Source organism: Pezoporus occidentalis, unplaced genomic scaffold (genome assembly GCF_034315485.1).
Source record: "Pezoporus occidentalis ecotype Australia unplaced genomic scaffold, CSIRO_AGI_Poc_V1 ctg262, whole genome shotgun sequence".
Lineage (NCBI taxonomy): Eukaryota > Metazoa > Chordata > Aves > Psittaciformes > Psittacidae > Pezoporus > Pezoporus occidentalis.
In genome coordinates, this window is record NW_026914523.1 from 414,038 (window position 1) to 429,271 (window position 15,234).

Genomic DNA, 15,234 nt, shown 5'->3' on the forward strand with positions numbered 1-15,234 from the left:
GCTTCTAAGTCAATGCACCTACTGGGAACACCAGATCCTGAAGCAGACCTCAAAACCAGAGATCAGGACCATCATCCAGTGCTCCTCTAAGACTACTCAAAAGCCCATTTTGCATCACCAAGCCATGACAAGGCAACCCCAGAAGTTACTAGAAACAAAAGCACAATGAAGAAGGCCGTTTCGGCAGCCAAATACAAAGTGCCCCCACCCCAACTACCACGTAAAATAGGGTATGAGAAAAAAATCTATGCACACTTAACGCTCAAAAGCATTTCCACTGATAAGGCTTTATTTACTGCACCAGCTCTGTGCTGACGGTGCAGGCCTGATTCTTCCCTTTCTAATGTAAATCAGGAGTTCATAGAAAATCAGAGTTATATAGACATTAAACCCCCATGGGATCTGAGTCACGCTCAGTGCCTTTCAGTAGTTAACGGCTAGATTATACTTTGCAATGCTAAAAGTGTTCATTTATTTATTCCCTTATTTATGGATGGGGCATCAATGCTTTATGAAGGTATGCGAGGAGGGTAAAACGGATAGCTGGGAACACGCTCCGCACAGACACAACAGCAGCAGGGGGTGGAAAAAGTTCAAAACAACCCTTTGAATTCCAATTTTCCAGCATAATGCCGAGGTTGGAGATAGATAGCTGTGCCCTTTTGAAGGAACAAGCACCGAGACAGAAAACGAATTAAAATTTAATCTTATTGATTTCCACCAACTCAATCCCAAGAGCGAGACAGACGCTGCTGCCGGCTTCCACTGCCTGCACTGCATCAAACCCAGTTTTACAGAGGGCTGACAGCACAGCAGGGATGGGCTGGCGTGGCTGTAAGCATGCAGGGGTGATGCAGGGGGACCCGGAGCAGCCCTCGTCACGCTGCGGTGGGTCACAGCACACAGCGTGCCCTCCCTGGAATGATGGTGGAGGGTGAAGTCACACCGTGTCCTGACGTGACCTTATCCCGCTCCTCTAAATGAGCTCAGTGTTTCAGAGGAAGGCTGACGTGCTCTTGTTCGCAGGGACAGGTCTGACACAAGGATGAAGGCTGCTTTTCATCTCCTGGTCCCTGAGTGGGAATCCTGCCTGGCTCTGATGCACAGCAGGTCTGCAGAGAGCCTTCAATCACCCGGATCTGGAGCTGAAGATGGTACATGCAGGCTCCACGTTGTCACAGTGGTCAGAGAGAAGGCACCAGAGTGTCTGCATGTACATGTACATGGCAGCTGATGGTGGCTTTGGGCACACAGAGGACTTGAAGGAGAATTCACCCAGCCGAGTCAAGGTGGGCTGCTGGCACAGCCAAGGATGCCGCAGTGCAGCTTCCTCCAGGACACGCTGACAAGGAGAGGCCAGCCAGCCCAGCATCCCAGGAAAGGCATGGAAAGGGATTCGGAGCAACAGGAATGCTGCCCTCCTCCCCGTACTTAGCAAGAGACCTGGAAATTTCCATTTTAAGCACAAAACCATCTTCAAGCCCAGGTATGCTCAATCAAGTTCAAGAGAGGACGGATGTAAGGAATCCCAGAACGGCCCTGGGGAATAAAGCCACGGCTAAAAATATACACAGATGATCTGCCCTGGTTATGAGGAGCTGAGGTGGAAGAAACCTGAATTCTCTCGACACAATAACACATCCCAGAGGGGCAAATTAAAGCCTGCACAGAAGCTGAGCCACACAGATACCTCCTCAGAGGTGCCTGAGCCAGCAGGGATCAGCTTCTCCCCACAGCAGAGATGCTACAGGTCTCTCACATGGTTTCATTTAGATCCCCCCTGCCTGCATCACTGTCAGTCTTTAGAGCATGCAAGACGTCCATCACAACCGCATCTCCCCAGGTAGCTCTGCATCACCATGCCAGCATTCAGAGGGGATGAACCCATCCTGCATCCAAAGCGGTCCTCTCAGCTCCTGTCTGACTGATCTCCGCGACTGCAGCACCCGCCACTGTTTTCAAACATCGTTCTGTCTCTTCAAGGACTAAAAGCACTTTTGAAAATAGGACTGGGATGCTTCTGAAAATGCTACCCACTGTTTTTTTCGCAGTTTAGTCTACGGATAGTACCAAAAATGTTAACTTCCACTCTCATACATGCTGTCAGAAACAGCACAGTTTGCACTCACAGTTGAAATCCTGGCTTGGACACATGTATGTGTGTTTTTATGTGTTATATTACAAACATCTCCCAAAAGGTACTTTTTTGGGGGTGCACAGCTTACCTTTGGAGACCAGACAAAACAGCTCTGGTCAGCACATACCCAGGGCAGAAGGCACCTGGATCTTGCGTATCAACTGCCTCACTATAATCCAAGGCTCCAGTGCAGGTTCCAATCCAATCCAGCCTCACAGTGCAGGATTTCACTGCAGGTTCTCTCTGCTCTTCCCCAGCACAATCTGTACAGGCACCTTTCTTCTCCCAGAAATCAATTACTTGTCCAGCAGTGTAGCAGGAGGGGATTACAGGTCACGTTTTCCACAGTTATCCTCTCCAACGCCAAGGAACTTTTCGCATCGTAGGCATTAAGTAGGTCACAAGAGGGAAAAGCAGCATGATGGGCACTTAGCATCAGTGAATCTGAACCTAGGAGAAAATGGGATCCAGGCCGGCACCAACCCGCATCCCAACCCCTCATCCCTCCGCAGCACAGCGGTGAGAGGAATGTATAGACTTCCTTCCCAATGAGCCATAAGCTAAAATTAGAAGCCATTCACCCCTGCACAGCCACCGTTATCCCAAAGGAAAGTAGGTCACAGCATGGCTGGCTAACTCGATTTTCCGGCGTTCCGAGCTGCTCTGTCCTCACGTTACCTCTCCTCTCCCAGGGCCTGTTTTTGGCGTCTCCTTTGTTCGGGGTATAACTGCACACAGTGTGCGGCTCCGGCACAGCCTGGCAGGAGCGGTGGGAACGGGCACGGCAGCACCCGCGTGCTCGGGGAAGCACAGACCCGTGGTTCATGAGGAATTCAACCAGAGCCAGGCGACAGCCCCTCCATGAAGTGCATCACCACCTCCCACCTGCTCCGGGACTGCCACAAGGGCTGGCTGCCTGCCCCTTGCACAGCAGTGCTCTTCAGATATCACCTCAGGCTCTGCCAGCTCTTCTGCGGTGCTCCTTCTCGAGGCCTGAATATCCACTTTCCATTTGCATCTCTTAGCATGCTGCCTCCTTCAAGCAAGCCACAAGCTGAGCGAGGCGAGTAAATCAGGATGCTCTTCCCTCTGTGTGCAGGCTGGAGCCATCATAGCCAATTTTCCTGCAAGCAGACCTTGAGGCATCCAACTTCGCTGCTCTGCCACAGCACAGAAGAGGCCAAAAGGCTTTAAATTTGGCTCAGGGACCTTCCCCACTCTAGATCAATGTGTCTCTGTCTGGCTCAAGGCCCTTTGCTCCTACCAACTCACCTGGCAATTGTTAAGCTGCAGCAAAGCCGCAGGTCAGCACAAGCATGCCTGGGGCTCTCCCTGTGTCTGACAGATGGCTGGGTACGCCTCAAGCACCTGCTGCCACCAAACCCACCCAAAGCAGTCTGATGTCCAAGCACCAGCCACTCTTTTCCACCCATGATCCTGACACTGCTCCCTCATCTTTTCCTCTGCCAGCTTTCCTCCTCCTGGCCCCAAGGGGGAGAGCAGTCACCACCAAAAGGCATCCCAAACGTGTCCAAGGGAGGTGAGAGGCTCTAAGCTGAGCCTGGGGATGGCCCTTAGAAGGACAATTGCATGCTGGATCCGGCCTTTGCTACTGGAACCACAACAAAGGCAGTGCTGCCAGTAAGGCTCAGCAAACCCTGCCCCTTAGAGCCCACAGCTTGGCATCTCCCTGCTGGGGTGCTTAAAAGGGTCCTACACCACCAAGCCTCAGCCATTACAAGTGGCCACCCAAGGATCTGCTGACTACCCATTCGTTGCCCATGTCTTCTTCAGAGAAAGAACTTCCCTCCAGCCTGCTAGGGTTTCTATCAAGCAGAAGGGAAGGGCTGTTGGGTTTGAGTTCCCTACCCACAGCCAGGCTTGCTTACACGCTACTCGCAAGGGGACCTTACAAGAGCAGGGGAAGAGCCATCATTCACTCATCCCAGGTGAATCCAGACACAAACACAGAGCCGGACTGGAAATTATGCAAACATTTGGTGTCAGATGTGACCTTCCCTCGCTGAGCACCCACCTGGAACAAATGCACCCTGTTGCGAAGGTTAACAGCAAAGTCCTGCTACCAGGCTGGCTTTGAGGGTCAGCACAACTCGGAATGAAATCAGACATGGAGACAAATGATGCCACCAGCTCTGAGCACTGCACATGACAGGTCCCAGCTATTAGGGCACTTCCAAGGAGAAATGCAGAACTCCTTGTAATGTGGTCCAGGTACGCGAGAGTGTCCAAGCAGGACAGGGCCCAAACGAACAGGAATAAAGATGCTTGAGACCTCCTTTTTCTGACCCCAACCCCTTGCACAGGAGGCACAAGCCATCTAGCCCAGGACCCCTGGAGCGGGTACTTGGTGGTGCATGGGGAGAACCCATCACTGCCCCCAAAGCCTACTGTCTGCAAAGCCAGCACTTGCTTCAAACACATCAACCTCTTTACCCCCTCGCACAACAGACCTTGCTGGCATTGGGTCTCCTACTGCTGAGGAAGAGAAGCAGATGGAACAAGGAAAACCAGGAAAATTGCACTGCCGGGGAGCGCAGGGTATGCAATTTTGTTTTCTTTTTAGGAGCTGGGCACCTGGATTTCTGCAGCTCCCAGTGAAATCGCAGGCCTCACAATTCAGAGCAATTAGTGACTGGTAGTTTTCCTTTTATGCAAAATCATCCTTTTTATCCAACACCTAAATGAAAATGAATATGCTTGATTATCTACTAAAGGGCCCAATTTCCTACCATCGCTCCAAAGCACACAGCAAAATTCCTGTCTCCTCAGTCTGCTATTACAGGCAATGGCTGAATGCAACAAATGAGTGGTCAAGGCAGAGCTCCAGAGCCAGGGATGCTGGACTGACCTTTGCTAACACTGTTTACAGCACCAAATATCCACAAATCCAGCCCTGGATGCATCCATGTCCTTTCTGCTCCAGCCGGGGGGGCTCAGGAGCAACCAGGAGACCTTGCAGCTGGCCTGGCAGCATTAGAGCATCATGGATGCCCCTCTCCATCCATGCAGCTCACCCTGCCACAGCAAACCCAATGCTTTGAGGCAGCTTTCCACCAGGTTCACTCCCAGAGGAGAGGGTGGAAGCAGCTATTTAACAGACAGGGCTCTGAAGCATCTCCTGAATGCATCAAATCTAAAGCTGATTACAGGAACCCCCCCCAGGCAGGTTCTTCAGAAGACATTTGTGCTCGAGCCACACAACAGAGCGAGCTCCTCAGCCCTCTGTTGTCACCACCCCCGACCAGGCTCCATCTATCCACCTCCCACAGGGCTCTTGCCCAGGGGAATCCCCCATTTACCCTTTACCAACCTCCCCGTTCCCTGCCCGCTGACACGGCACCATCGCATGTTTGTACTTCCAAGGTTTCCAGACTCACCCTGTTCTCGTCGTAGATGATCTGCACCAAGCTGCGATGTTTGGACTCGATAGGAGGCGGGGAGATGGGTTTTTCAGGCTCTGGTGGTTTGGCTGCTTCTTCCTCCAACTGTTGCTGTGGAAGGAGAAGGGGGAGGAGGAGGGTGAGTCACAGTGAGAAACGCAGCCGGCCCCGTCCACACGCGACTCTCTGCGGTGCCGAGGCAGAAACCGCCATGGCAGGAGGCTTCCTGCGAGACACAGAGGGATGGGGAGAGGGAGGAGAGCTGCCCCATGGCCCCTGCCACGCAGGCGCAGCGCTCCCTGCCCCGGCCACCAGCCCCTGAGCTGCTGGGGCAGTGCCTTTTCAGCATGGAGGATGAGGACCTGCCTTGAACCAGCCTCCTGGGGAGCGCACGATGATTTTACTGCAAACCCTTTAAGGGAACCACAGCTCGGGCCTGGCTCCCTGCTGCTACCTGCCCCTGGAGCTGCTATTGTGCTACAGGGAGCACGGAGCAAAGCTGCTCTCCACCTTCAGCTCTATCTTGTGATGCTGTGGTTGGGAGGAGATGCCCTGGGATGACTGCTCTTGATTAAATGAATTATGCACCGGCTGCACTGGGCAACCAAATGAGCAAGGAACTACAGCAGAGCAGCAGTAACGCCATCAATCCTCACATCCCTGCTCAGAGCTGGTCAGATAGGGCACGTGGCAGCCCTCCTGGCCAAGGTGAGAGATGCAAAGTGCTCAAGAGGGCAAGCAACAGCTACAGGAGCTCCTGCAGAGAGAGCACAGCGCTCAGACATGGGTCGTCAAGGCTAGACAGCACAAGAACTCAGGCTGCAAATGCCCAGAGCCATGAACACACCGTGCAACTCTGGCTGCCCCAACAGGTACAGGGAGAGCTGCAGCATGAGCCACCTTCCAGGCATCAGGCGGAATAAGACTCATTCCTCTCCTCCCTTCATACAGAACATGCTGTCCTCAGCAGAAACCACCAAGTCCAGGCTTCAACTAGATAAAGCCCAGTAGGTGTGGATGGACATCACCCAGGTGACCCACCCTCAAAGACAGCAGTGTTGAGGAGCTTGTTTTGTTGGCTCTTCTGCTTTCTCACTGCCTTCACCGCACTGCCACAGCTCCACATTTCATGGTATTTGCGCTCTGAGGTGCAGCAGCTGCATGCAAACATACACCCCTTCACCTCCATGTGTCTGCCTGTGCTAGGACAACACAACCCAAGGGGTGCCTCATCCTAAGCTTCGCCCCCTGTCACAACAGAAACATCCAGGAGCTGCTCCACAAGCATGACCACCATGTCTCCACCACACATGTAGTAAAAGGCACCCAGCCCCAACCAGATTAAATGCTACCCACCCCCTTGGAAGACAGAAAGCAGAAGGCAGCAAATCCACACAGAATGGTTTGGGTTGGAAAGGGCCTTAAAGCTCATCCAGCTCCAAACCCTGCCACGGGCAGGGACACCTCCCACTAGAGCAGGTTGCTCCAAGCTGCTGTGTTCAACCTGGCCTTGAACACTGCCAGGGATGGGGCAGCCACAGCTCCTCTGGGCACCCTGTGCCAGCGCCTCAGCACCCTCACAGGGAAGAACCTTTTCCTAATGCCTAATCTAAGTGTCCCCTCTTTCAGTTTTACATATACACCTTTGGAGATCACCAATTGTGTAATGGGAGCCTTGCAGCCCATGACAAGCTTTAATGATAAAGGAGCAGACCTAAGAAACAACTCCTGAGCATCGCTGCGGTCTGCAGGTGTATCTGACGTATGACCTGCATCTCCATCTCTCCCGACGGGCACGAGCAGGAGAAGACATCTGAGCCCTCCCGGTAAGCCTGAGGAACTGCTCATCCAGAAGAGGAAATAGAGATTCCTTGTGGCTCGGTGCGAGGAGGGAGCGCGCAGGCTGCGCACGGCAGCTGCGGGGCAGCACAGGCACAGGAGAGGCAGCGGCTCTCAAAACCGCCTCTGGTTTTCTCACTGCTCGCTTCCCAATCTCCAAACCTCTGTGGGTTGTTTTCCCTGCAGTCAAAAGCAGTCCCTGGTGAAGGAAGGAGGGGGAAATCAAGCCTTGTACTAGGAGAAAATGCAGCTGGGACTGAGCGCAATCAGCTTGCACCAGAGGTGAGAAAGGCACCGTGCTACCGGAGACAGCAGTGCCTGGTGGTTCAAGAAGAAGCTCGGTATCTATTCCTCCTTCAGATCATCTCTGCTCCTGCTGACAACACTAGGGATGTGGGATGCGGTCCAAGAGAACACTTAAGCACCAGATAGGTCTACTGGCTTGGCTGAGAAAACTCACACCCCTTAAATGAAATATGTTTCAAAGGATGAAGCACCCCCATGCTGGTCTCTGTCGTGTCCCACCTCCCCACACGTGGACATCTTTTTCCATGCAGGAAAAAGCAGCAGCACAGAGAACAACAAGATACAGCCAAAACCACATCACCACTGCCAGCCAGACTGGGGAGTGGGTTCTGGCACAGGCAGGACAGCCTGGCATCAGCATACCCACCTCTGGGTCTTAACCTCGAGGTTACTCCAGCCATGTGTGGGGATGGCCAGTAAACAGCCAGCTTGGACCATCCACAATCTGGAAAGGGATTAAACTTCCCCATCTCCGCAGGGATCCGTCCCTTCCTGCCCACAAAGAGCCACACCACCGCAGCACATCAAAGGCTACAACCAAGCCCCTAAGCTCCCTTCTCTTCTCCCTCATGGCTGTTTCTCAGGTGGCCCAAATCACAGTGATGTGCAAAGGGGACAAGAGCTCTTTGGGAAGCCAGGGCTGAAACCACAGGCTCCAAAGCAGGCCTCAGCATTAGCCCCAGCGCAGAAGCAGCGCTTCCAGGCATTTGCCTGCTCTTGCTTAGTGTCCTAAAGCATCCTCATCACACAGCCTTGCTCGCACATGACAGAACTCCAACGACAGAGCCACCAAAAGGGATCTGTCAAATCCTCTGCTTCCCTTGGGGGAAATATTTGGGTAAAAAAAAGACTATGTCAGAATCTTGGCTACGCTGTTCTGAAACCCACAAAAATCCTGCGAAGCGGTCGGTGTGTTGTAAGTGATTTCAGACAAGAGGGGTTGACGGCGTATCAGGAAATGAAAGTTTGCCAGTAAGTGGAGGCTCATTAAAAGCAGCTCGTTGAAAGAAAAAATACAAATCTAATTATAGCTGAAATACAGTAGAGAATTAAACTCCACTCTCTGTGGTGTAACACTGTGCCGTTATTATAGGAGGGATGCTAGAGGGAAGGATGCAGGCAGGGGCTACAGGCAGCACACCTGACCGCAGCAGGTTCAGCCCATGACAGCTATCCCTGGCAGCTGTGGGAAATGGCAAAGGAAGATAGGTCAGGGTTCCCAGACACGGAAAAAATGGGTTTCTTAAAGGTCTGCCACAAGAGCTAGGCTGGGACTGTGACCTTTATAGGAGAGAAGCAGGATGAGAGATGAGTCTTGACGGCTCCACACTCTCTCCCTCCCCACTCCCAGCAGTAGCTGCCCACGAGCCTCCTGCTCTTCCCAAATGAAAGACAGCACAGCAATGCTGAAGGGATGCAAGATGCCATCATTAGCCATAGCCCTGGCTCCTACAGCATCCAAAAGCCAACCCTTCTCCAAGTGGAGGAGGTGCCCTCTCCCGATAAGAGTCCCTTTGGCTGGACCACACACTACAGAAGGGCCAGGAGATCCTGCAGTGCTGGCAAGCGGTGGGTGGCATTGCAGGAAGACCCTGTGCCCACAGGTACCAACTCCTGTGCCGAAGGGACCTGCATGATGAAGCCAAGGTCATTAAACACATACCCCCCAAGTTACCACACTGCCTCATCTGGTACCTGGGTACCAGGATGCTTCACCTGCCCAGAGGAGAGGGCTTCCAGACACAGGGCATCTCCGAAACCCCCTTGCAAAGAGCCAAGGGGAAAACAGAGGAAACTCAGCCTTGAGACAGATGGAAGGAGACACCCTGGAGCTCTTCCACCCATGCGGCTCCACCTCCATCACCAGGTGGGAGTGTTGTGCTCCTGGAGAGCCCTGTGCTGAGCTCGGCGCCCAGGGAGGCTGAGGCACCACTGCAGAGAACAGCCCAGCAGTTCATTTCTCCTTCAGATCCCCGGTACCGCTGCCAGGAATAAATGCATAAGGATTATCCTTCCCTGTCAGGAAGAGAGGGAGAAAGGACTCAGCAAGAGATTTAAGCGCATATGGTGCATGAATGAGTGGGGGATGGCTGGTGGAGGTGGCCTTCTGCCAGAGGTGCACAGGGCTTGGGGAAGGTTTCTCAACTTGCTGGAGACGTTTGCTTCTTGCAAAGTCCAGGCAGAGCCTTCCCTGCCATGTCTGGAACAAGCAGAAAGAGAGAAATGGTGGTTTGGGGCTGGCTGGGATTTATATTTTTCCATACAAATGTATTTAATTACCCTGAGAAGGCCTCCCAGAGACAGAGGGGAAAAGCATTAGGATATTCTGGCTGCGTACGATACCTCCCCTGCTCCTGCAGGAGCAGTCTCTGCTCCAGGATGATTGCTTTCCCTCGCTCGTCCTTCTCCTGCACTGACAGCTCAGATGCACAGATGGACAAAACGTTCCCGGAGCATCTCAGGAACACGCACTTCCCCCCCAAAATGCTTCTTCCCAGATGTGCCAGCCCTGGGCTGGGGAAAGATTCTGACAGAGGGGAGAGGAACCCATGCTGGAGGGGTGGGATCTGCTACCAAACGACTTTGCCACCATGTGCCAAAAAGAGGGAGGGGATGCTTTTCCTGCCAACAGCCACTTTCACCTCCTTCCCCACTCAGCAGAGCATTTTTGTGGGGAGGAAGTACCATAAAATTCGCTCAGAAGGAAGAAATAAAGCAACCAAAGCAGCCAACAATAAAAACCCCATTTCCTTACGGAAGGACAGCTTCAATTTAACAACAAGGAGCATATGCTGCTCCCGTCAGCATCAACAGCAGCTCCTTAGCATCTCTGGAGTCAGGCAGGGGATCGGCAGAGCTGTCAGTCCTCCCAGCTGCCATGAGAGGGACCTTCACTGCTGCTCCAGGAGCATATCCCACTCTGGAAGCGCTTCTCCACAGTGGGAAATGACCATGGTTTGCACCTCCGTCCTCAAATGTGGGTTACAGACATGGACCAGCAGCCAGACTGCCAGCTGAGGCAGGACACCAGCACTTTGTTGTGTTTCCTAGGAGGGAGAGGGAAAGGGCTGGCTTCTCCCAGCTCCCACCAAACCCAACAAAAGGAACCTCTGTGGTTCCCATCACTCCAGATGCTACTGTCCCCTGCAAGCTGTCACACACGGCTGCTTCCTTGCATCCCCAGCACAGCTGCTTCTGCCCACTCTCGGCTCCCTCTCCCTAAGCACGCTGATATCTCTGCAGATAAAAAGCAACACCAAAAAAGGGCCCTTCATGTTAATTAAACCACACTGTTTGAAAGCAAACCCAAACCATCCTGCTTGTCTTGCAGGGAAGAAAGGGAGAGTACCTGCTATGGGAAAATACAGATCTGATGGGGAGGAAAGTCAACTGTACGCTTGTCCTGGGTTCCACAGTAGCAGTCATGTTTTTCCTTTGTGTTAACTGGTACAGTGCTGTGTTTTGACTTCCAGTTTGAGAACAGTGTTGGTGAAGCCGATGTTCTCGGTTGTTGCTAAGTGATGTTTACCCTGACCAAGGACTCTGTGAGGCTCATGCTCTGCCAGGGAGGAGGGGAGGCTGTGAGGAAGCAGAGACGGGGCGCCTGACCCGGGCTAGCCGGGGAGGTATTCCATACCACAGCACGTCATGCCCGGGGTGAGGGGTAACTGGGAGTGACCCGGAAGGACAGGGGTTTCCGGGTGGAGCTCGTTTCTCTTGGCCGGTGGTATCGTATTCTCTTCCCTTGTTATTTTCCCTTATCATTGTTGTAGCTGATAGTAGCGGTGGTGATTTGTTGCTGGACTGTTTTTGTCTCAACCCGTAGGAGTTGCACTCTCTCGATCCTCCTCCCCGTTCCTCCGGGAGCGGGGAAGGGGAGAGCCCCGGTGCGGGGAGGCAGGGGGGGAAGACGGACACGGACCTCGATTGTTGTCAGCTCGGCACCACTCACTGGGAGTGAGTGAACAAGCTACCTGACTGGGTTTAAACCACGACAGTTCTTTTTGGCGCCCAACGTGGGGCACGAAGGGTTGAGATAAGAACAGATCTGACTGGATTGATAGTCACTCGTCACAATGCTGATTTATTGGCTCTCAAGGTTGTTCCTCTTGATCTCACAGTTTCAGTATATGATATCTTACGTCCATCCGGTACTTGCTGTATTAGTGTTTTTCAAGTATGGGGCTTGGGCTAAGGTTTTTATCCCATTGTACTTTATGGTAATGACTTGTAATACAATAGAATCATTGATCATGAAATTGATCTGGCTTATGTTCCCAGTGTGGTCACCACCTTTATACTTTGGGAGGTATATGATGGAGGTGCTTAGCAATTACACATCTTTTTTCTCCTTCTCAGGTGCTCAACCTGGGAAGGAGACATCCTTTTACCCTCCTAGTCGTCCCCCCAGACCATTTACATTTGAGAGTTTTGAATTTTTTGAATGGCCTTTTAATGCTGTTGAGACTTGTTTGCTGATGGTGATGGGAATCACCATGCTAACACGCATACAGAGTGTGTTTTACCCACTACTGATTTCAAGAGTTAAGCAGATTCAGGTTTGGGTCTTGTCTGGGGTCAAACGACGATGTAGGAGGACCGAGAGATTTTCCCTGAGGCTGGACAGCCATGAGTGGCAGGGTGTGTGGGATAGTATGGGCAAGTATCTAGGTCAGTGGGCCCCTCCAGTACTTTGGAATTTCACTACTGAACAACTGCAAAATCCAGAAGAATTAGTAAAACACTTAAATGAGGTGTGTGGTCATTCTGGCCATACCAGAGATGGACAAATCATGGCAACGTGCTGGGGCTTGGCCTATGCTTACAGGGCCTTGTTCAACACTATCCAGCACCTTCAAAAGGAAAAGAATGTCGGCGGATCTGAGGGCAAAGCAACAGTCGCTACTCAAACTTTGGCTGCAATGAACAGCACAGCTGTCCCAGTGGCAAGTACAGCAGCTGCTCAAACTTCAACTGCAACAGACAGCGCGGTTACCCCAGCTCCAAGCACAGTAGCTACACCACCCCCAGTAACAAGTACAGTTGCTACTCAAACCACAGTGATAATCACTGCAGCCAAACCAGAGGACCAATTCGTACCAATATCAGTTGCCCCTGTACGCAAGAGAACAAGCAAAAAGGAGGCAAAAAGGGTGAAGCGAGATGAAGAACCAATGAATTCACCACCCGGTCCAGAATCTGATCAGGAGTCATCATCACATGACGAAGAAGAAGAAGAAGAGGTAACTTCTCGACCTCGGACCTCAACCGAGCTGCGGAATATGCGAAAAGATTTTACCCGTCAACCAGGGGAGCACATCATCACCTGGTTACTCCGATGCTGGGACAATGGGGCTGATGGTCACGAACTAGAAGGTACAGAAGCCAAGCAGCTGGGATCACTTGCTAGAGAAGGGGGAATTGACAAAGCAATTGCAAGAGAGAAAAAGTCCCTCAGCCTTTGGAGGAGGCTCTTGGCAGCTGTGAAAGAAAGGTTTCCGTACAAGGACGATGTTACGAGTCGTTCGGCCAAGTGGAATACTATAGACAAAGGCATCCAGTCTCTGAGGGAATCGGCCATCGTAGAGATGATCTATCACATCAAGCCGAATAACGGGGATACACCTATAGATCCAGATGAAGTTGAATGTACACGACCCATGTGGCGAAAACTTACACGGAATGCACCGTCATCATATGCCCATTCATTGGCAACAGTAACCTGGAATGACATAGTACCACTAACAGTGGATGAAATGGTTCATAAACTCCGAGAGTTCGAAGACAATCTCACCCCTTCCATCATCTCAGCTGTGAAAAAACTGTCCCAGGACATCGAACAATTGAAGGACAATCTATCTGATTTATCCGGCTCCTCACGTGTACCAACACACGTCTCAGCTATTAACAAAAGGCGTCCTATTGTTCAAGAGAGGAGATACAGGAGGTATACGCCACGGGGTACCCTATGGTTTTACCTGCTGGATCACGGAGAAGACATGACAAAGTGGGATGGAAAACCTACTTCAGCTTTGGAGGAACGGGTGAGTGAACTGAAGAGGGGAGCAAGGGCCAAGACTGATCGTCCCATGAGAGCTACGGCTTCAGTCTCTGGTGATCAGTTTCCCAGATGGAGTGGAAGAGCTGATTTCACTCCAGCTCCTGTGATAAAGAAGAATAATCCCTTTCAACACGACTTAAGTGTCCAATGCTGTGACGACTGTTAGAGGGGCCCTGCCTCCAGCCAGGTGGAGGTAGGGGACAATCGGATTTACTGGACTGTGTGGATCAGATGGCCTGGCACATCAGTCCCACAGAAGTATAAGGCTCTAGTAGATACCGGTGCACAGTGTACCCTGATGCCATCAAGCTGTCAAGGGGTGGAACCCATCTATATTTCTGGAGTAACAGGAGGATCCCAAGAGTTGACTGTGCTGGAGGCTGAAATCAGCCTGACTGGGAGGGAATGGCAAAAGCACCCTATTGTGACTGGTCCAGAGGCTCCATGCATTCTCGGCATAGACTACCTCAAGAGAGGGTACTTCAAAGACCCAAAAGGGTACCGGTGGGCTTTTGGTATTGCTGCTTTGGAGACTGAGGAAATTGAGCAGCTGTCCACCTTGCCTGGTCTCTCAGAAGATCCCTCTGCTGTGGGGTTGCTGAAAGTTGAAGAACAACAAGTGCCAATTGCGACCACAACAGTGCACCGGCGGCAATATCGCACCAACCGAGACTCCCTGATTCCCATCCATCAGCTGATCCGTAGACTGGAGAGTCAGGGGGTGATCAGCAGGACCCGCTCACCCTTCAATAGCCCCATATGGCCAGTGCGAAAGTCTAATGGAGAATGGAGACTAACAGTAGACTATCGTGGCCTGAATGAAGTCACACCACCATTGAGTGCTGCCGTACCGGACATGCTAGAACTTCAGTATGAACTAGAGTCAAAGGCAGCCAAGTGGTATGCCACGATTGATATTGCCAATGCATTTTTCTCAATCCCTTTGGCAGCAGAGTGCAGGCCACAGTTTGCTTTTACTTGGAGGGGTGTCCAGTTCACTTGGAACCGACTGCCCCAGGGGTGGAAACACAGCCCTACCATCTGCCATGGACTGATCCAGACTGCACTGGAACAGGGGCAAGCTCCAGAACACCTGCAATACATTGATGACATTATTGTGTGGGGCGATACAGCGGAAGAAGTCTTTGAGAAAGGGAGGAAAATAATCCAAATCCTGCTGAAAGCCGGTTTTGCCATAAAACGGAGTAAGGTCAAGGGACCTGCACAGGAGATTCAATTTTTGGGAATAAAATGGCAAGATGGACGTAGACAGATCCCCACAGATGTGATCAACAAGATAACAGCAATGTCTCCGCCAACTAATAAGAAAGAAACGCAAGCTTTCTTGGGTGCAGTGGGGTTCTGGAGAATGCACATCCCAAATTACAGTTCGATTGTAAGCCCTCTCTATCATGTGACCCGGAAGAAGAATGATTTTAAATGGGGCCCTGAGCAGCAACAAGCCTTTGAGCAAATTAAACGCGAGATAG

At 51.9% G+C, this 15,234-nt stretch overlaps 1 protein-coding gene across 9 annotated transcripts in view; it reads right to left on the minus strand.

Moving 5' to 3' along the window:
* Positions 1-15,234, minus strand: part of NCOR2 (nuclear receptor corepressor 2) — a 237,005-nt gene that overhangs the window by 107,399 nt on the left and 114,372 nt on the right. For all 9 annotated transcript variants that reach the window (XM_062624136.1, XM_062624129.1, XM_062624134.1 and 6 more), the window contains exon 6: positions 5,536-5,649. In XM_062624136.1, coding sequence (XP_062480120.1) covers positions 5,536-5,649 — 114 coding nt within the window. The remainder of the gene's footprint in view (positions 1-5,535; positions 5,650-15,234) is intronic.